Source organism: Oreochromis aureus, linkage group 1 (genome assembly GCF_013358895.1).
Source record: "Oreochromis aureus strain Israel breed Guangdong linkage group 1, ZZ_aureus, whole genome shotgun sequence".
Lineage (NCBI taxonomy): Eukaryota > Metazoa > Chordata > Actinopteri > Cichliformes > Cichlidae > Oreochromis > Oreochromis aureus.
Genome location: NC_052942.1, coordinates 25836139 through 25857960, shown reverse-complemented (window position 1 = coordinate 25857960; position 21822 = coordinate 25836139). Strand labels below are relative to the sequence as shown.

General features: G+C 39.3%; 2 protein-coding genes across 3 annotated transcripts in view; one reads left to right on the top strand and one right to left on the bottom strand.

The window, feature by feature from the left end:
* Positions 1–2959: 2959 nt before the first annotated feature.
* Positions 2960–16349, bottom strand: immp1l (inner mitochondrial membrane peptidase subunit 1). The gene is made up of 6 exons (XM_031756946.2): positions 16276–16349; positions 8862–8972; positions 8679–8767; positions 8299–8425; positions 4421–4531; positions 2960–3834 (listed from the first exon to the last, which is right to left on the bottom strand). Exons 2-6 carry the CDS (start codon positions 8964–8966, stop codon positions 3748–3750), a joined length of 519 nt encoding a protein of 172 aa, XP_031612806.1. The 5' UTR covers positions 8967–8972; positions 16276–16349; the 3' UTR covers positions 2960–3747.
* An 80-nt stretch (positions 16350–16429) lies between these two features.
* The window catches only part of elp4 (elongator acetyltransferase complex subunit 4), a 53004-nt gene continuing 47611 nt past the window's right edge, over positions 16430–21822 (top strand). For both annotated transcript variants that reach the window (XM_039611442.1, XM_031756934.2), the window contains exons 1-2: positions 16430–16636; positions 17877–17912. In XM_039611442.1, the coding sequence (XP_039467376.1) occupies positions 16459–16636; positions 17877–17912 (214 nt within the window). In that variant the 5' untranslated portion in view covers positions 16430–16458. The remainder of the gene's footprint in view (positions 16637–17876; positions 17913–21822) is intronic.

Below are 21822 nucleotides of genomic sequence, written 5' to 3'. Positions count from 1 at the left end.
TCCAGTTCCCTTTTGTCCCATCTGCTCCTTCCAGCTATTTCTCATCTTCCTTTTTCTTAACGTGCAACAGTTTGAGGAAATACAGCAAGAGCGAGGGAGAGCCCTGTGCTCAGTTAAAGAAAAAGAGAAATAAAGAAAAGCTTACAATGAAGCTAAGAAATTTGTAAGAATTTCATTTAACAGCATCAGATCTTTTCATGAAATCTCCATTGGCCAGAAGAAAAAAAAAAGGCAAATTTAAGAACTTTGGATTTTAGTAAATACATGAAAGGAAAGATAGCTACTACATTTTTGTAAAAGACACTTTATCAAGGTAATTTGCTGCTCTGAGAGCAATAGGAAGGCAAAGGCACCTTAAGGATTAAGGAACATCAGAAATTTGAACACTAAACCAGCTCATAGCCAGAAAAGCACAGGGCAGACACAGGAAATATCCTCAGTACCCCTAAAGGTAAAGTTGTTTTTCTGAAATGTTTAATCATCCATGAGATTTTTAACATAAAATAGCAGGAAACAGCCATTTGTTATGGAAAGATGGTATTCTTTGACAGTAAAGTCACACCCTCGGTGTCTGCCATAATCAAAAAGCTTGTTACAGCTGCGTGTGCACATTACAGCATCTAAGTCCCTTCACACAAGTGACCTCACATAATGCAGTGTAAAAGGGAGATGACATCGCAGACTGCCCCCCAAAATAAATAAGAATTGTAAAAAAAGATAGAGATGTGATTATCCCACTTTAAAAAACAAAGCTTTGGAATTAATGAAATGATTATTATCATTATTTTCACCAAAGGATAAATCAGATGAGAGGTTACTGGAGGTAATGTGTCTACTTAAAGGAACTTGCTAATTGGCTTAACTTGGTGAATACATTTATATTTTATATACAGGCTTTAAAACACAAAGCATGTTATTTATGCATGAAGTATTTTAGCTATGTTATGTATATCTACTCTCTTTAATTTCAGTTCAGTGTCTGCTGCTGTTTCTTGCTGATAATTGTTAGTTTTAGCTCTGTATTGCGTCATTCAATTGGATTTAGATGTAGTATATACTGCCAATGCAATGAGTTTCCACTAAAAACTCTTTTTAAAAATGCAAAAAAAGAGGGAAATTCTTTTACACCTCAGAGGTTGTTTACAGGTCTCGTGACGTACCACTGCAAGGTGCAGATTCCAACTGCACAGAATCTGTGATGTGCCGCTGGGAATGAAGTTTGAAATTGTAAAAGAAAGAAGTCTGCTTGAGGCTGCATTTGTAGCTCCAACCACATTTCTGGCAGATGATTTTTGAACTGCCTAATTTAGGCACCGGATTTTGAGGGAACCATGTAATGTAAAAAAAAAAAAAAAAAAAAAAAAAAAAAAGAAAAGAAAAAAAAATCTCTGATTCTGCTACCTCAAAGTTTTAGACCTTTTAACTACTATTTGGTTTGATAGTGTCATGTAGAAAGTCCCAATGTAATAATTTGAATATACAATTAATGCTCTTTTCCACGAGCTGTCAAATACTGAGCTTATACAGCTTACAGTTCCACTGTATATTAACATTGAGATAATCGACTTTATATGTCTCCATGTCCTCTTACAGAGGCAGCAGACACACCTCCGCCCCACTGACAACCCACAGCCTGACTTTGCAGTGCTGCATACCTCAGCACAGCTGTCTGTTGTCCGTTTCTTCCGATCTCTATCTCTTCCTGCCTCACTCCCTGCTTTGTGCCCACTCAGCATGATAATGATATACACCTCTGCCCAGTCATCTCTTTGTAACTCTGGTACAACTCAAAGTATGACAGCAAAGGCAACATACTGTATATTGCATATCTGTTTACCCTACGTCAAGGAATATGCAGCTTAATGTGCGGTATTAGTATTTTTTACATTAATGGCAAAACATTCACTTCAGAGTGCCTCCATACTTGGTGAAATGTGTGACAGACGTACTTAATCCAGTAGACCTGAGGTGGAGTAAATCCGCTATCTTCATCTTTAACCTTGTTAACATTACTTAAATCATAAACAGCTTTTCGTCCACAGGGCTTTAGCTACACCAGTAAACAGCCATAGCTCCCTCTATGGGCAGTATCTTTAAAGGGACATACTAAGATTACTTGTGTCAGCATTCTAGCTTAGCGGTGGCATTGTGTTGACACACAACAGATGAATATAAAATCTTAGAAAAAACAAAAATGTGCTTGAAGCAAAGCCCTGCAAAAGTATTTTTTATATACACAAATATAGTACACACACACGCACACGCTCACACAATCTTGAGTGTCCCTCCCAGCAGGCACAATCACACTCAGGCAGATAATTCAGTGTCACAGAGAGCCTTGTCTCTGACCCTCTGGCCCCCTCCAGACAGAGGAAGCAGCTGGACAGGGACCCACGGCTGCCTAGAACTCACTTCCCTTGGGGAGCTTTAAGAAGAAGAGTCCCTCTCTGCCTCAGAGAATGACCAGCTGAGCATCCAGGGCTCAGTATGCCACTGTACAGCTATGTCCCTGTGTCCAGAAAGGCCTAAGCAGGATGAAAAGACTTCTGCAGCAGCACAATGCTTTAAGTGAGTTAACACCCTGATGAAAAATATATCACAACTAGCTTGGTTTTGCCATTAGATCCATTCTATTCTGTGAATATTCTTCACCCACAGCTCTTAGGATTGGATTTTTTCTTTGTGATTGTGTTTGAATATTTACCTGCTGTTCAGAGGTGAAAACCACATTGTCCTTGATGTAAATATGTAAAAATTGTGTATGTTTCTGTTCTGTGTCTTGTGTACTGTTTGTTTGTATATGTGTCTTTCTTGCTGCTGTTACACCCAAATTTCCCCTTGTGGGACAATTAAAGGATTATTCTATTCTATTCTATTACTTACAAAAGATTTATTTTACAAAACAAGGACATATAGCTAATGATGTACCCATTTTGCACCCATGACTGGCAATGATTGCACCCATTTTTATTTCTTTCTAAGACACATGCAGTTCTTAAAAACCTAAAATCTATACAGTATATGACAAAGAAATTAAGTTTTTCCAAGTAGAAATCTGCAGTAGCAATTATAACCAGTACATGTAAACATACTGAGACTCGATATTTTTAAATGCACTCATGAACACATGCGCATACACACAGAGCCCCTTACTAAGTGCGTATTAATATTGTATGGTTAAATGGGAAGTGCTAACATTTTTTCAATTGCCTTGGCAGCCTGATGAAATATTAAACATTCAGAGAGTTTTTGTTGTAGCGTAATACCAAGGAAGGGTAAACATGAAATAAATAACAGATTTTAAAGGAAATGTGACACATAATGCTGAAATACTTCTTTTTAGTTCAGACAGATATCACTTTTTCAAGATTTACAAATATTCAACAAAAATTAAATGTACAGTTTTGGTGCATTTCAGCACCACTTAAATAAAGCAACTGAACTCACTCAATCACAACTTATGATTCCTGAATAGTGTTTGAACTCTTTGGTATGATTAGGCTTTTAATACATTGACATAGCTGCTATTATTAAGTCGACACAATCCCCGATTTAAATCTTATGCATATTTGCCCCTGCCAGCTCTGCCATTAGCAGTTCCACAGCGTCACTCACTGCTGCATCTTAATCAAATCTTGAATTTTGATATTAATCAAATGGGCACGATTAACTTTTTAAAAGAATTATCACTTTTATTCAAAAATGAAAAAGTCAAGTACAAGTACAAATATAAACAAAGTCGACGAGTCAATCTGAGTCCGAGTCGCTCTGAGTTTTAATGATCCGTTCTGTTGGACTTTCACTCAGGGTCCCAAAACTATGTGGTGGCCAGAGCTGTATGGGACAAAGGGCGACAAAGAAAGAATGGATTAAAAGAGAGAGGAGACTGGTATAAATACAGAATAAAGGTGCTTCTAACCATATTGCACACTTTATCACACGGTGTGACACATTTGCTAATATGAATTTTAATGACACCATTGACATCATAGCAAATCCTGTGATTTCATCAGCTGTCATAGTAGGGCCTCCAGTGGAGTGCTGCTGTCCAATCAGATGGACAGAAGGTTGGCTGACCCGTTTACAGGGTCGTGGTTGATATGACATCCAGTGACACGACAACATAGCAGAATGGAAAGCTAAACAATATGTTGGCTAGGCTTTGGTCAGTCAGATGCACTTACTTTGAACTTTTAACTGACTCATGGCATTAAATTGTGCTTAAAACAGACATTGTTTGATAATAATAATAATTAAAAAAACAATAAAAGACTAGAAACACAGACATATATATAGGTTGGCCATGATGTCAGTCCCTAAAACTCTTATAGGAAGAAACTCCACAAAAAACCCCCCACACATTTGTTATGCTTTTTTAAATATACATATATGACAATGTAGAGTAGACCTCCCCCATTACCTTTAAGCAAACACGCCCTCGGATGAGGGCATAGGGAATTGGGCCATAGTTCCTTGAGTCAGTAGAATTCCTAAGGTTATCCCCTTCTAGCCACACATGGCCTTTTGGAACCTGGAACATTGGCACACATTGGAAGAAGGCAAAAAAAAGTTTATAATGTAAAGAATTCTAGTCCACAAAAACAGAATGAAATAGAAGAGTCTTAAATTGCACCATTACTCAACTTTAAGAGACACAAGTGATTTGATCTCATTTAGCGAGAACCCCTCCCCATATCCCAGACAACCCTCCCTCCTTAGCCTTAACGTTAACCTGCTTGTCCCTCTTTAACCTCGCACCGTCTTAGGAGAGGGGTCATGGGTAACGGGCAGGGTCGGGCGAGAAGGGATTTAGAAGAACTTCAAACAGGGTCATTAGGCTGTTGGCTGAGATCTGAGCCCCTTTTACCCAAGGAGGGCAAAGCCAGAGAGAGGCCTGAGATAGCTGGGCAGCAAAAAGAAAGGGAGCAAAAGAGGAAGAGAGAGAATGAGGGAGAGCTAAGCTGCGGCTAGCAGCAGTGTCCAAGGGTCTCCACCGCAGTCCGACCTGCCAGTGGGGCGGTCATCCGAGCGGTCTCTAATTCACAGTGACACCAATTATGATTAATCTCATCACTTTAGGAGAGTGGGCTTGTCAAGTCCCTAATTAAGTGCGCTGTCCCCCCTATATGTGCAGACAGGATCAACAACACATTATATTGTCATAATGGGCATCACAATCCGCGAGTCTATTTTTGTGTTGCCTAACTTTTTAACGGCAAAAGTCCTCTGGAGGAAGAGAATAACGTGAATAAAGACAGAATATTATCCGCACTAAGGTGACGTCACATTCCCTCTGTATTCCTTATCACCCGGCTCTCTGATTAGAGTCTTGAGTACTACTGTGGGATGCTGCATTTCATTTCATATTTGATAATTGAGACAGATGATGTGACATAATCACAAGCCAGTGACACGTTGACCTAACACGAGGTAAACAACTCACTGAATAACGACGACACAAATGAATATCATTAAAGGAGTCATCTGAGAACCATATGTCAGCATGCTGGATTCTCACCATTACACCTCATTAACATGGTAACATATGCTGGCTCCCAAGCACAGGAAAAAGAAACACAACCGTTTGTCATCTGCCAAACCAGAACCCCCCGTTTCTCCACATCCTCATCTTTGTTCAAAATATTATCTCTACTGTGCTTATCTTAAACGTTACCTAGTCAGTACCTCCTAAGAATTTGTGTGTAGTAAATCATTGAAAAGCAGAAACTCCTGATGGCATAATTTCTATTTAAAGGCTTAATCAAAAACACTGATTCAGACCAGCAACATCTGACTGATAACAGCACTTTGTTTCAGTGTTTCTGAATCACTTAAATCACCTTGTAGATAAACCAAAACCTGAGCAAAGTCTAACTTTAAAGATCCACTAGGCAGTATTTCACCAAGTAAAAAAAGGGAAGAGGTCTGAAACTTGAACCTGCTGCACTGTGACCAGCATGAGGATGAACGCTTATTCATATCACTTTGTAGGTGTGTGAATAATCCAAAACAAAACAAAAAAATTTAGCAGGTCAAGAGAAAACCTCTTAATTAAAATTAGATGGATGCAAGATGGCCACAAACCAAACAATGCACATTTCAAAGAGTGTTTTTCAAAGAAAACTGCAGTTTCAGGCACAGGTAAAGAGAAGACTATGAGCAACGCTCTATTTCTTTTTGGGTACACATCAAGGTTGTAATTAAGATGTTTCTCTGTCCACAGGGTGTTGACATAAGCCAGTAATTTGTCATTTTACCACATAATAGCACCAACATGTTTGATTTTGACAGAGGAGCCGTTATCAACAAATGTCATTTCTAACCACACGTATTTTCAAAAATCCCGTTAGGCTCAAAACCAGAGCTGTTGCATTTAGAGGCGGAGTCACTTTGATCAGCTCCGCCTGCGACTCTGGTGTGATGGATGGCAATGACTGCACCCATCCTGTGGTTGCAGGTTGGGTTGACGCCAGGCATTGTGTAGCTGTCAGAGACATGTCGAGAAGAGCTGAAACTGGAGCTGTATTCGCTGTGGAGGTGTGTTGTTTAACAGGCACACCATTAAAGCGCTCATTATGTTAACATGATTGGGGTGGGGAATTATGTTATAGCTTAATACAGGAATACTGAGTTCATCTTTCATCATATTGCTCTGTCTATCTTTACTGCAAAGAACAGAAAGCATAGCGTCATTTCATCGCTCTTATTTCTTGTCTCTCCATCTCTGGTATAATATTAGGGATCAAGTGTCATTGTTTTGACACAATAGCTCTGACACAGAAATTATTCCTAAAAGGTGACAGGACAATTAGTGTGCTGTTGGATAGCTGAGGGTGGAGAGGACCTGCCTGTCTGTCAGAACAGAAAATGAGGTGTTGACAGGGTGTAACACTCCCTTCCAAAATTCATCGTTACAGGTCCACCCATAATGCCTCACACTATTGTAATAATCACACAAACAGATCTATCCATCTGCTGGTGGGGGAAAAGACCAAACACACATACTTGTGCAAACTGTAATTAATTATAATGACTTTGATTTAATCCATTAAAGATGTTACAAAGAGACACTGCCCTTTTAAATAAATGCTCTACTTAAAAATGAAAAAACAAAGCAAAAAGCAAAACAAACAAAACTAACTGGTAACTGTAGTGTTGCAAAACCTGCTTACACAAAGAGATATCCTGGTTTCTGAAACCCTCACATACACATTATATCTGTTACCGATCGTCAATGATGACGATAATTGGATCACTAGTTGGCAAGTTGTGATTCAGATGTTCTTAGTAACCTGATATATAATCCATCCAACTGAGATACTAAACCTCTGAATGGACTTAAATGAGTGAATTAAGGTTAAAGGGCATGTAAAGTGAATCTAAGTCATATAATATAATAGTTCTCCACCTAGTGGCAGATTTTTCATAAAAAGACTCAAAACTGAGATGTGTGTTGCTACATTCTGGTAACACAAATCACAACAGAGTGACACCATCTCTTTTAAGTTCAAAGTTCAATCTTCTGTATATATATATATATAGATGCTGTTTGTAAAAGAGAAAATCTATACATTTCCTTTTTCATCCAATGAATGCTGCTTACAGACCTTGTGTCTTAAGTCTTTTAAATACACAACAGATTTAAAAACCATGCAAGATAAAAATCTTTGGTTCACACACACACACACACACACACAGACCCACACACACACAGCCTCCCGCCCATCAGTCTGTCCATTCGGCTGGCACTAACTCTAACAGGCTTCAGAGAGATTGCAGGCCTGAGCTGTGGGTGTTGGGGAGAGTAGTAATAGAAAAGCAATGACAGTGGTTTCAGCAGCAGAACCCCTGTTCACTCTCTGGTTTTATCACTGTTCTGAGGAAATATAGGTGTTGTCAAAACTGATATTTTGACCAATGACACAAAATGGATGTGTGCGGTCTAAAATGTAAACAACAGGATGATAGCCTATAGACTGTGGTACACACACAAAGAATAAGCGAGGGACAGTTTTGCATTATGTATAGAGATTCTGCTTGTCATTTTTAGGGTGAAACAAACTATCAAGTGTTTTGCCGTAAACACCTTCTTCAATCGCTTTCTATTTGCACTGTATCTTTTTAATCTTTTTTTTCCTTTCAAAGACAGTCACTGAGTTGTGGTTGTTTGAAGTAAAACTGCAAACCTTACTTGGTAAATCAGGTAATTGCAATATGTATAAAAAAAGCAGCTAAGAAGCATGACATCTTCAGAAAATGTGGGCGTAATGGTGATGATCGTGATGAAAAGATACTTACATATGTGTGAGTCTTGAACAAATCTGATGGGGAACTTGTGCAGACCTTGTCACCCTCCAATCCAATTACCCTTTTACAAATGTTCATATTTGGGTCAAATGGACTTTTTGCAATGACTATATCACCCCTGAAAGGAAACCATAAACACAATTATTTAATAAGAAAATGCAAAAAATCCCATATCATCTAAGACACCAATGACTAGTAGGATATTAGCATCGTTGTACTTTATTTTTAGGGGGAAAAAAGCAAAGAAATGGTCACAAATCATGCAGTGAATCACAAATGCAGACTGAAATGTTAAAATGTGTGCTATAAATATTCTAAAATGCTTGCTGTCATCTTTTTTTTCCCGACTGCATAAACTAAGTGCAACCTACTTTTGTATTTTGCAAAGATGCCGACTCATCCGTTCAGAGAAGACAATATCCTCGTTGACAATGGTGGGCTCCATGGATGGACCAGAACACTGAATAAAAGCCAAAAAAAATTCTTTCTTAATTATTTCTTGTAAGAATAATAAAAAAAAAAATTCATTAAATCTGTAATCCTTTAATACGAACCACGACTAACTCTCCAATGTATTCAAAAGCACAGTGTGCAATGCAGCCATACTGGATTGTGTAGCCCACAAAACCAAAGGTCTTCCCCAGCACACGGCGGAACATCTCCACCTACAAAAGAAAGCACCCATGGATTATAATGCCATCGAAGTACATGCTTGATCCATTTATGGTAGGCTTATGTTCTTTACGGGATTTCTAAAAACAAAAGCTGTTTTAGGGTTAATGCTTAAAGGTGTGGACAAGGTTGTCACAGTTGGCCTACTGCTAAGATGGCACATTCTATGGTGTTTCATTCACAGAGGCTGAGCGGCCAGTTCACACCAGAAAACTGCCCTGAACTTTGATCCTGCATAGGATGGACCAATCAACACCTTGTGCTCAGGTGATGGACAAACACAGAAGCTGTGACACATCCAGCCAAGCAGCTCTGCACTGTCGGCAGCTAGTCCCTGACACTGTGCTGCCTCCATCACCACCACAGTCATTAGAGTAGTTATCAACTTCTGTCAGCACCATAGAAACAAAAAGACACCAAAAGCACCCAAACAACTGCCCTGCAAACACTGTCACATGAACACACACAATGAGCACCCATGTGTCTTCTAAGCAAACATCCCAGGCACACTTAGGTTATTGACTTTTACTCAAGCTGCAACCTGTGGGGTGGTTGGAGAAAAGAGAGGCAGTATTTACACACTGTTGTACAAAGTGCATATGCAAGCACACACACACACACACCCCTGCGTAAACACAAATGCAAACTTAAGAACAATAGATATAGCTTGGTTTTGATGTTAGCCTGCACCTCAAACATTTTCTTTTAGCTCACGCTGCTGTCTTGCCAGTCCACCACAGGGTAAAGAAATCTTCATCTCCATCTCTTCTTTTCCTCCTGTCTCTTTCCCTCTTTCTCTCTCCATGTCTTCTCTCCCTCCCAGGGTATTATTAACCAAAGCAAGCAGAGCGGAAACCAAAGCCCCAAATCCTCAGAGCTCTGGGAATGACTTCCCAAAGATGGACAAGGATTAGACCCCCAATTTCTCCCTTGCCCCCACCACCTCCATTCCCTTTCTCCCCAGGTTCTCAACAGACCGGGTGTCAGGTGGCTCTCCCAGCCCTGCCAAAGGTGTTACCCCTAATCCCATTACCCTCCTCCACTCCTCTCCACTCTCCACTCTCACAGACACACACAATGCTCTCTCATTCATTCCAACTATACATCACCTATTATACCCTCTATTCTTTCATCCCTAGCATGGTTTGTCTCTGGTCTATTCACCAACCTTTCTGATCCAAAAAAGAGCAACTCCATCCTTTCACCTCCCTCTGTGCTGCTACTCTGTTTCTTTCCCCAATCACCACTGGCAACCCTCTGCTTTTCACTACTACTTCAAATGACAAAGCTTGAGCAGGTGAAGGGAGACATATATACGGTCAGGACAGGGCCCAGATGAAGTGCCCCCTTCCACTTGCAGCTTGCTCCGGTCTTGTTCTGTTCCACAGGAACTATAAACTCAGTCCTCCCCCAGCTGGTACAATAACACCTCTGGCCCTATAATTCCTCTGTTGGGAAGCAAATGGTCTAAAGGTTAATGTGAACCTCAGGTCTGCACGAAAGCAACATGTTCATCTATATTCGTCTAGCTCTCAGCTTACTCCACCAGCATCTCTGCCATTCTGTTACTGTATTGCGGTCTCAGACATGATCTCACATGTGCTCTTCCCTCTGCTAGACCAGGGATCAGGAATCTTTGTTAGCACTTATTCTCAAAGCACAGTGGACAGCCTCCCGTACAGCTGCCCTCATATCTCTGTTTCATCACCCCCCTCCATTCCAGCATGCATTCATCATAGGTAGGGATTAAGGGACTTTGCATAACAAGATCACACGGCCAGTGACTGATATCAAGAGAGTCCATATGCAGCCGGCTGGTTTTCTGAGGCACCCTCTGTCATTGATAGTGTGTGTCTGTGCGTGTGCATGTGGTGTGTTGGTGTGTGAATGTGCACAGACAATAGCATTACTTATGTGTTTCATGGCAAGTGTATATGTTAGCTGCAGAGACTCCACTGGGATTCAGAACAAGGTGGACATCCACAGAGACCTCTGATGTGATCTCTATTAGCTTTAAATCCCCCAGGCAAAGAGTCAGATAACCCACACTATCTCGGTCTTCTAATAACCAGTGCATGGTTATTAGGGGGATATCAACATTAAATGAATGCTGTATTACAGCTGTAAATTCACAAAAAGTCTCACTGTTAATCCAGGATTACATGCCAAACATGTTCATGGGAAAAAAAAAAGCTAGTGCGGCCCTCGCTGCAGAACCATCTGTGGCCATTGGCCTCCTGTTGTCACAGAACAGTGCTACAGTGACAAGAGAGGGGGAGCCCAAATGAATAGCTTTTGATGGAAACATTTCATTGTGTGTTTAACTCTGTGATCTTACTCCTGAAGAAGCCCTGCTCATTCAGAGCAGAAATCATAAGTAGATGAATTAGGCGGGGGTGAATTCTGCAATACCAAATATGAGCATAAAGTGCTGCAGCAGTGGAAAAGCCTATCAGGACATTTAAACCTCTGTCAAAAACATTAGTCCAAAATTTGAGAATGCATACATAAAAAAAGGGTTCCTGAATATTGCAATGACAACAAGGAGAAAGAAATGAAAGCCAATCAAAAAAAAAAAAGTGTTTCCAATGTTTTCTCTTTAATTTCAGCAAAGTAATGCTGCTTCAGTACCATCAGCTTACTAATGGATCAACATAAGATGTTTCGTAAAGGTTGTAATTAAGACACTGAACTACCAACATTATGTATTTGCTTGGAAAAAAAAACATAGGGGGAAAACGCCTCAAAAATGAAGATAATCAGTGAAATTATTCCACTGCAGATTTGTTTAAATTAGAGTCTGCCAATATATGAACAGTAAACAAAAAACCCCAGAGAAAAACAGCCAAAAGCCAATAAAAGCTTATCACAACTGACACCTAATTAAACTCATATTATTGAAGCCATAAGGAAATATTCAGAAAGGAATTACGGCTACTAGTCTCAAGAGATTTGACCCTGCCATGGCTGAATAGTGTTAATTGATATACATGGCCAGTCTATTAGAGCCACAAAGGGAATTTCAATCCAAACAGCACACAAGGGCCTTGCGGTGGACTTCTTACACAACTAAATTAGGAAAACATGGGCTGAGAGAGAACTGGGCAACAGGGGGGCTAAGAGGCTTACGAGCCCCTTGTCAGATATTCTTCTTCTCCCTAAGGATCCCAGATGGAAGGGAGTCTGGAGAAGCAGGCAGAGCAGAGACGGGATGGATCCTACCTCTGATGTCTTCCTCTGGACAGCAGAAGGCAGGGGAGGGTGGGGCATAAGTCCTGTTGCGCAGAGCTTGACTTGATCTTAATGTGAGCTATAAAAAGGAGGAGGCTTGGCAACACAGGGGGTCTGTTTCAACTATCAGTGCAATCACAGATAATCCTGCTGATTTAAACACAGACACCTGGGTTGATGGGGAGTGACAGATGTAAAAGTCCCAGTCACTGAGTACCATGTCTGGTCCCCATCTCTCCTAGGTCTGCCTTCTATCAGAAGCTTAATTGAAGGGACTGATCTCCATATTGCTCTTTTCATTGTTGCTAACGGCAACACAGCCGTGACACAGCTGAGCGAGGTTACTATTTGGGGCCGAGGATTTAAACCTGCAATCAATGGGTCAACCAGAGCAAATAATAGCAAAGTGATATGAATACAACTGCTATGAATTGAAAGGAAGTGTAGGTTGACAGAGTCCCTAGCCAATTATATTGAATGGAAAAAAAAAAGTCACTAAGCCTTATTGTACAGAGCACAAGTGATTGTGTTGTGCTGGCCTTGTGCTGACAGATTTTATCTGGTGTTGTATCACATTCACAAAGCCGTTTGGGTTATGCACTGCCCAGCTAATGAAACGGCCTTTTATATTTTAACACTAACTACTGACAGGAACCTCAACCGTAAAGCAAACCTACAACTTTTAAAAATGCGATTTCCTTTCATGACTCAAGTTTCCATACTTTCTACGTCCCTTTTGTATAGGTCAGCTAAATATGACTCACTGTATTTTAAAACTACATCTGTAGAAAAAAATCCCAGGAAACCAAAATAAAGCTATTCAAAATATGGGATGGTGAATACATGGAAAAAGGCAAATCCTTAGACAAAATTAGTTGTGTACAAGACCTGTCCTATACTGATTGCACTTGTTCCTTTAGAATAATGCTTTTCTTTCAGTGTTAACAAAACAAATATGTGCATGTTGATGATAATCTTGCATCCTCCCAACACAAAAACTGAGCCGCTTCTCGCAGTTCAATGCTGATGGCAGAATTAGACTAAAGAAATCCAAACACTCAAACCAGGAAAGGTCTGACATGTTATGACTGCTGCCATTATATTGCTCAATCAGATACAGATTAAAATGAGAAAAACACCACAGAAAAACACTAGATCACACTTTGAAAGGGGGGAAATTTGTGCCATTTTTTTCTGTAGTTAGACTGCTTTGTGTACACTATCATACACTGAAGAGTGCAACAGAGCCAAAGGCTTAAACTGAGATTTAAGAGAATTAAAAAGGAGATGAAAGGAAATGTACAGAGGACGTAGGGAAAGAGACGCACTCATACATCCTGCAAGTTGCACTGCTGAAGCAGGTTCTCCTCCTTTTGAGACCCAGGCCAGTCAGCGCATCTTATTTGCCTCATATAGGCTTACCACAATGCCCAGCGTTGTCAGTCATGATATATTCCCTTGGTCCCCTGTCAGCACACATAAATCTCACAGTGCTGTCAAAACAGCAGGACTGTCTGCTGAGAGCATTTGTAAAGTGAGCAGTTGGGCAATTGTTTCCTCTGGAGCATCACAGCATCCTGCGATCTTATGCTGCCTCTGGCCTCTCTCTGCCACACAAACCTTTTTGCAGATGTCTTAAGGATCACACCATTCACTCACCAGTCAACTTTTCCTAACACTAGCTTTTCCTAACAAAACAGTAGGAGTTCTTTACGAAATAGTTTTTGTCATGAACAGACCAAATTCACATTTTGAATTCTCTGGAAAAGCACAAATGCTCCTCATATTATTCAATCCCATTCAAATTTCCCATGGTAGTGTGACAATGAACAAGCATGCAGAATATGAGTACCTTGAAATCAAAGGAACTTACTGCAATTTATTTGCTATTTATGTTATTATTTATGTATCTGTCAAAAACCCAAGTGCATTATACTCTACATAAAAGTGTAAATCTACCCTAAAAACTGACTTCTGATCACACTAGAGCAGTCAAAATATACTTAGTTATTGTAAATTCATCCTACTGGCAACAGAGATGCAAACAGCTACTTGAGCATGTTGAATAACGTTTAAAATAAACTAATTAGGTGCAAGGGTTTTTGGAAGAATAACAGTAATAATAACATTTTTGATAATGCTAGCAATTCCACATAAAGGCTAACACAAATGTCTCCCATTCCATTATTTGTCTTCACCTTCAATGGCCACAGTCATAAATAGATTTGACATGAGAAACAGATTACACGTTGGGACAGGGGTATGTGTACTATTATGTTATATCACATTTATCTCAGTTACTGGATATTCTTTTAGGGTTGGGAAACTAAGAAAAACATTTTTCATGCTATTGCTTGATGTAGTTTTTCACTTGCTCCCTGGGGCCTCTTCTATAATCTGCAAATATTTTCCAGTTGTTGTCTGGGCTTGATTGCACAAAGGCCAGTTTAACACTGGGTTTGTGGAGCTATACTTTTATAATCCATCTATCTATTTGACACTACTTGCTGAAAAAAGCAAGGCCTCCCTTGAAAAGGTTGTTGTCTATGGGTTGGCTGTAGCTCAGGTGGCAGAGCGCTTACTAACCAGGTTTGTGGTTTGATCCCAGTCTGCTCCAGTCTGCATGCCAAATATTCTTGGGTGAGATGCTAACCCCAAGTTGCTCTCTGAAGCACTTGTTGTTGATTGATTTGTTGCTAGTTGTTCTTTTGCTTTTTAGCACACAACCTTTTCTTCTTTTGAAGTCCCTGTGTTAATTTCTGGCATAAAATTAAAACATTAATTGGGCTTGAATACTTTGAACATTCTTACATTAAGATGGCCACCCTTTAATGCGAAACAGAATAGAAAAACAACAAATCACTACTACAAATATTGTGATGTACTTTTTACAGCGCAATAGATAACTGTGCAAGTCTTTAGTCACCCCTTATTTCTCTATAATTTAATGGGAAAATGGTAAATAGGTACAGTTTGAGCAAATATGCTCAAACATATAAATATATAGATATATATAGAATACAATATATAAGCCCCCAAAAAAGAGTTTGAAAGTCAACATTTGGTATGACCACCTGTATTCTTCAACACAGACTGAATTCTGTTAGACAAGCTTTCTTTCATTAGTCTCCAGAAATAGTTTTACATCTTCTTAAAAACTCTTTTTTGGATGTTGACTGCCTTTTGTATCATTCTTTGACAAGATGACCCCACACTAATTCAGTGATGTTGTGGTCCAGGCTCTGGGCTGGCCAGTCAATGACTGATATTGCGCATTTTCTGTGTTCATAATTCCATCAATCTTGAAAAGATCCCCTACAGCACTGGCTGTATGCAGCTTCAAACCACAACAGAGCCTTCACCGTATATCTGTACACGCTCACCGGTGTACCCTTCTCTTGACCTCTATACATAATGATAATTTGAACTAAAAATTCAAAATTTGCATTCATCATTTGACAATACCTATTGCCACTGATTTTCAGTCCAGTCTTTGTGTAATTTAAAATACCTCCGCTTTTTATCCCTGTTTCCCTTCATTAGGAATGTCTTCTTGACAGCCACCCTTTCAGTGAGATCATTTTTAAGTAATTTTTTTTAACCATTGCTTATGGACGTGACTTTCAGATACAATAAATCTCCTGTAGATATTGAGGAGTGGCTTAATACCGCGACACATTATCGTAGATTCTCAGGAAATATTCATATTATTTAGAATTTCAACGTAATGCATTATCGTTTAGTAATTTGTGTATTAAATTACAAAACAATTTAAATAGTCTCTTTTAAAAATATTTTAACACTGTATAGTATAAAGGTAAAACAGTTCAGTTTAAGCTGCTTAACATACAAGTATTGTCATTCATTAACATATTTATAAGACACAATATTCAGATTTTGTGTAATGAAGGGACGAGGTCATAATCAGGAGACACGATATACTTTTAGGGACTGAGTGACTTATGAATAACTCCTGGTAATAACAAAAACAGATAAGCTTAGGTTTTTGTAGAAAAATATAAAAACAAGACATTTAAACTATATAATGAGTGGAGTTGTACTCACTTTCTAGCGTGTGACTGAAAGCTCTCACCGGGCACTTACAATAACAGTTGAACTTCCTTTTTACGACTTCCAGGAGCGGCACTGTAACAACAGCGGAAGTCATTGGTTGAGCCTCACCAAACTCCTATTTGATTGGATAACACGTGCCAAAACATCAGCACGCGTCAGCACGTTACTAACAGTATGGCAGCCCCCGTGAGTAGTGTGGGTAAACCCTCAGCCGAACGTCCACCGTTCAATAGTACGAGTTTTCAGAAGAAAACAAGGAGCAAGTTAATATCCATACCTGGTACTAGACCTTCGGTTCAAAATGGACAGCTCCTAGTCTCCACCGGTGTCACGTCACTCGACTATCTGCTCGGTCAGTCTGTCATTAGGATGCTAGCTACAAAGGCTAGCAGTATTTCTCAATCTAACTTTCGCATGCTGGATTTCACGTTACTGCAACGTACTGTATTCACATTATCAGTGCAATGAGAATGAGAAGAAAAGCCATTATATTAAGGACGAATTATGACGTTTGACATTGTCAGGACAAGACAAATATGCTTTTATTGTAAACGCATAATGCATTTTCTAATTAGTACTAGATGGAAAAGCTGTCTGTGAGAAAACAGTTAAAACATCTAGGTAATTTTCACAATAAATGTTGATTATAAAAAAAAATACCTAGAGGACCTTTACTTCCCTATTCATTCCCAGTATAATTCCATTTTCCCCATTACTTTTTATGGACATTATATAATCAGTTACATTCTTATTAGTTGTCTTGCACTGTGGTAAGCTAATTCGATAGTGTGGCAACTGCTGAGTTGTTGCTTTTCTTAATTCAGACTAAATCTATTAAGGCCACTTTAGTCTTAGGGTTAGGTGTGGGTTAAATGGAGCAAAAAAAGGATATCTGCCATTTTAATCAAGGTCTAACTGTTAATGAAGCTCCTGGCATAACGAAATAGGGCAGGTTTATTATTCAAATAGTCATTTGTGTAAAAAGCACGGTTGCCTGAAAGCTTCTAACAGTTGAAAAAAAGTACTACAATTATATTCACATGTTCATGTTGTCTCTGCCAGCTAAACGTGGGAAAAATATATTTCTCCACAACTTCAAAATACTCCTTAGTTATGGCACAACCTTTGTGGCAACTGTACTGTCTGTTAATTGTTTACCTGTCTGTCAGTATGTTGCACCTGTCGTTCTAATTTGTCATTTGGCAAACGTTTTGTCAGATGAGCAGCTGACATAGAGAATGTGGTCATCAAAATAGTTTTTCACAGCTGAAGTACAGTTCATGGTTGAACAGACATAGACAAATGTTTTGATGCGTCTTTACTGAACAGTGATTGGCAGTGCTCGTGAAAACATAATCTCGTCACGACTTGGAGCTTGTAGAGAGTTGCTGTTGTGCTCACTGTCACGTTCATGGGTTCATTTGACATAGTGACAGGTCTAAGTGTCTCTAGTGGAGATCCAAAAGGACAGAGATGTTAGCAGCAGTTGAACAAAGGGAGGGTTCACAATGATTTGGACATATTGTATATATGTGTACTGTAATATGAGACTAACATGTAACCGATATTTTGGTTTTTGTTTCCGCAAACAGGTGGTGGATTAGCAGTTGGAACAGTGCTTCTCATAGGTGAGCATGTCACTTCAAATTTCTAAGTATTGGTTAGTTTATGGTTTCTGTTAATTGGACCAAAGAGCAAGTGTCAGTGCCTCAGGAGGTCCTTTTTTACCAGCTGCTATAAGACTGTTTAACGTACAGTGATGACAGTATGATGTTATCTATGTGTTGCATACTTACTAATTAGTTAGTGGCTGTTATTTATATATGTATTAACTTTATTATGATTAAATATTGGTTTGGTCTTTGAGATATGTGGTAGCAGACATGTGTTGCTACTCTGGCAATAAAGGATCTATCTGGCTATCCTGTTAATTCAGGTTGAATGGGCTCGATATGAAAGCTTGAAATCAGTCTTAGGAAATAATTAAATATTTAGGGGTGGAAGTAACAAATAGTTCTAACCACAAAACAGTCTTTCTTCTTCCTATTATTATTATTATTATTGCTCCAGTGTTTTACTCCACACATCTTCAAAAATGCTAGGGTCTGCTGAGTGAATTGAATTGAATCAATAGAACGTGTGTGTGTGAGGCTTTGTGTGGATGTCTGCATGCACTGCAGTTTGTTGTGATGCAAGGATCTGTCCAGCCACAATGCAACAAATATACAAACTTCACATCCTTCCTCCAATCAGAGTCCAACCCAGTTAAACATATCCCTGCTGTCCACAGCTGTCAGGAAGTTTAATCCTAAAATTTGGGGTCAAAAGTGAAGCTTTAGCAGCCCTAAAATTGTTTTGATTCCTTTTCTTATAAATTATATTTCTCGCATAAAATTGTTTGTGCAACAAAATAATTTCTTGATACAGTCATATAAAAAATAATGTTTTATCAGGACTCTGTAGTTATGTGAAAAATTAAGTATATACCCCATGATTCAGTAGCTTATAGAACCACTTTTAGCAGCAGTAACTTAAAATAATCATTTCCACATTGTTGTGAATGAGTTTGGTCTACTTTTCTTTACAATGTTGCTGCAGTTCATTAAGATTTGTGGGTATGTGTTCATACACTGCTCTCTTACGGCCTTTTAAGGTTCTTTAAAAACAAGCCACACTTGGTCAGTCTTGTTTTTAACTGCACTGTCATGAACTTTTAACATTTAACATGCTAACTAAGGCCTCTGGATTCTGAGATGTAGCTCATGCTATTTTTTTTTGCGGAGTCTCTGAGCATTGGTCTGGCCTTGGGATGAATTTGCTAGGACTTCCACTGTTTTCCAGTTGAGAGTAATGTTTCTCACTGTGGACTCCAAGCTGTTTGATATCTTTGCTGCTGTCTTTCCTCCTTAGTACTATTTACAGAAGTGGTCACACTTGCTGACAGACACTTAAGTGAGTTAAGTTATTCAAGTTCATTTGATTAGCAGCACCCTTTTAATTCCTATGGAAGCAGTAAGGGTGTACTTAGTTTTTCACATGACTGCATAAAGCTATGTGGAAACTTTCATCTTCACCTTACTGTATATTAAGCCTCAATATGTGTGCAAAGGAAGTTTAGGTTTTTATATTTATTTTACTAATTTAAATTAAATAATACAATATATTACAAACATACAAAATATGAGAAATAGCTCTAATATATACAAATATCTCAATTATAAATATCCAGAATATTACAGAGATTAAAGATATATGATTGACATTCTACTCTAAACTGTAAACTTTGAAAACTGTGTTATTTTGTTGTTTTCACTGTAGAGGATGTTCAAAAGGGTGTAACTATTGTACTGTGTAATGTGCATTACATGGAGGAGTCGTACAGGGAGCCACAGGCAGGAGTGTCGTTCAGTGGTGCATTTGGGTAATGCCATTCTCTCACTGAACATGCTCCTGTGACTGGCCAGCACGTCATGGACTGGGTGGAGTGGGTGTTTCCCACATTGCTGTTGTCCAGCATTGTCCTTATCTTGGACAACATCCATCTCTCCAACACTACTTTAAGGGAGCTCCATCCCTACAACGTTACGGGCTTTGCAGATCAGTTTATTGAGTGTGTTGGCATCTGCGACACTCAACATGCTGCCCCAGCATGCAACAGCACAGAGGATGGCATTGGCTACAACATACTCATAGAAAATCCTGAGCATTGTCCGACGAATGTTAAATGACCTCAGCTGCCTCAGAAAATAGAGACGACTCTGGCCCTTCCTGTAGAGTGCAGTGGTGTTTTTAACCCAGTCCAGCTTATTATCAATGTGTACTCCAAGGTTTTTATCCTCTGCAATGTCCAGATCGAACCCCTGGATTGAAACAGGGATCACAGGTTTCCCAGTCCTCCTAAAGTCCACAATCAATTCTTTGGTCTTTGTCACATTGAACTACAGATGATGGTGCTCACACCATGTGACAAAGGAGTCCACCACAGCGCGGTACTCTGTCTCATCACCCTCACTGCTGGATTCAACCATTGTAGAGTCATCAGAAAACTGAAGATGGCAGGTCTCTGTGCAGTGGCTGAAGTCTGTGGTGTAAAGGGTAAACAGGAAAGGGGAGAGGACAGTCCCATGTGGTGCCCGGTGTTGCTGATCACCTTTTCAGACACACAATATTGAAGATGCACATATTGTAGTCTTCCTGTCAGGTGCTCAACAATCCAGGACACAAGAGAGGCATCCACCTGCATCACTTTCAGCTTATTGCCCAGAAGGGTCAGTCTTATGGTATTGAATGCGCTGGAAAATTCGAAAAACATGACTTACAGTGCTCACTTGAATCAACTTTTCTTGAAAATCTTCTCAATGGCATTCCTTTTCTTGTCTCTTGTTCATCTTTTCCTGCCACATTTTCCAGTCAACTTAACATTAATATGCTTTGATACAGCACTCTGAGAACAGCCAGCCTTTTAAGCAGTGACCTTCTTTGCCTTATGGTCCTTGTGGAGTATGTCGGTAATCATCATGTGGACAGCTTTCAAGTCAGCAGTCTTCGTCATGATTGTGATTGTGTACACTGAATGACACCAGATATATGATACTTTTGCAGCACGAGTAGTAATTTACCTGAACACAGAGATAAATCTAATAATTTCAGGTATTCAAAGAAAAAAAGGTTTTAAAATATTCCACTTTATGTGATGAATATAGAAGATGTGAAATTCTGCCTTTTTGAATTCAGTCTGTTGCATAATTAGCTTTTTAGAAACTCTCCGCAGCGCTTTCAATGAAGAGATTTCAAGGCGCATAGTTACTTTATCCTCTATATTCCTTTGGGATCAATAAAGTTATTCTTATTCATATATTCATTCATATAGAGCCAAAAATTAAATGTATTTCAGAAATGAAATCAGCAAGCTACAGCTGACTATATTGTTGGTTGTTCTCTCCATCTTTGTCTTTAACATGTCGCTGTCTAGCAGAATGGCAAATAGACTGATGACCCGTTGGTCTCTAGTTAGAATCCCAGGTGTTCACACTTTTACTGTGATCCTTAATTAATATGCTCATCTGCAGATGTGTTATAGAACTTTTCAGAATTACATTCAAAGCAAGTGGATTTTCTGGGGACATAAATGTCTTCCACTGTATTATTATTGTTATTATTATCATTCATCATAGGCTAGGCTATATGCACTGGTGGACAGTAAGGTTAAGATAGTCATGTTTCCCCTTGAAGCTGTAATTTGTGTGTAGCCAAGGCCTATACCAACTGATGATATTGCTTTGCCCTTTAATTCATCCCCCCAATCGATGCAGGAGTCAGTGATTACACACTAATGCGTTCTTCCCTTCCATTTTGTGAATCAATGTACGGTTGGTTTCATCTGGTAATGAGAGACACAGTAAAGGTGAAATGCGTGTGTGTGCATTCTCTTGTGTTTGTCTCTCAAAGAGTGGTGTGTGTGTGTGAGAGAGAGAGAGATGGTGTGTGTGTGTGCACACTGTGCTGTCTCTGTGTCTGTTTTGTTGTGTGGGTGGGTGG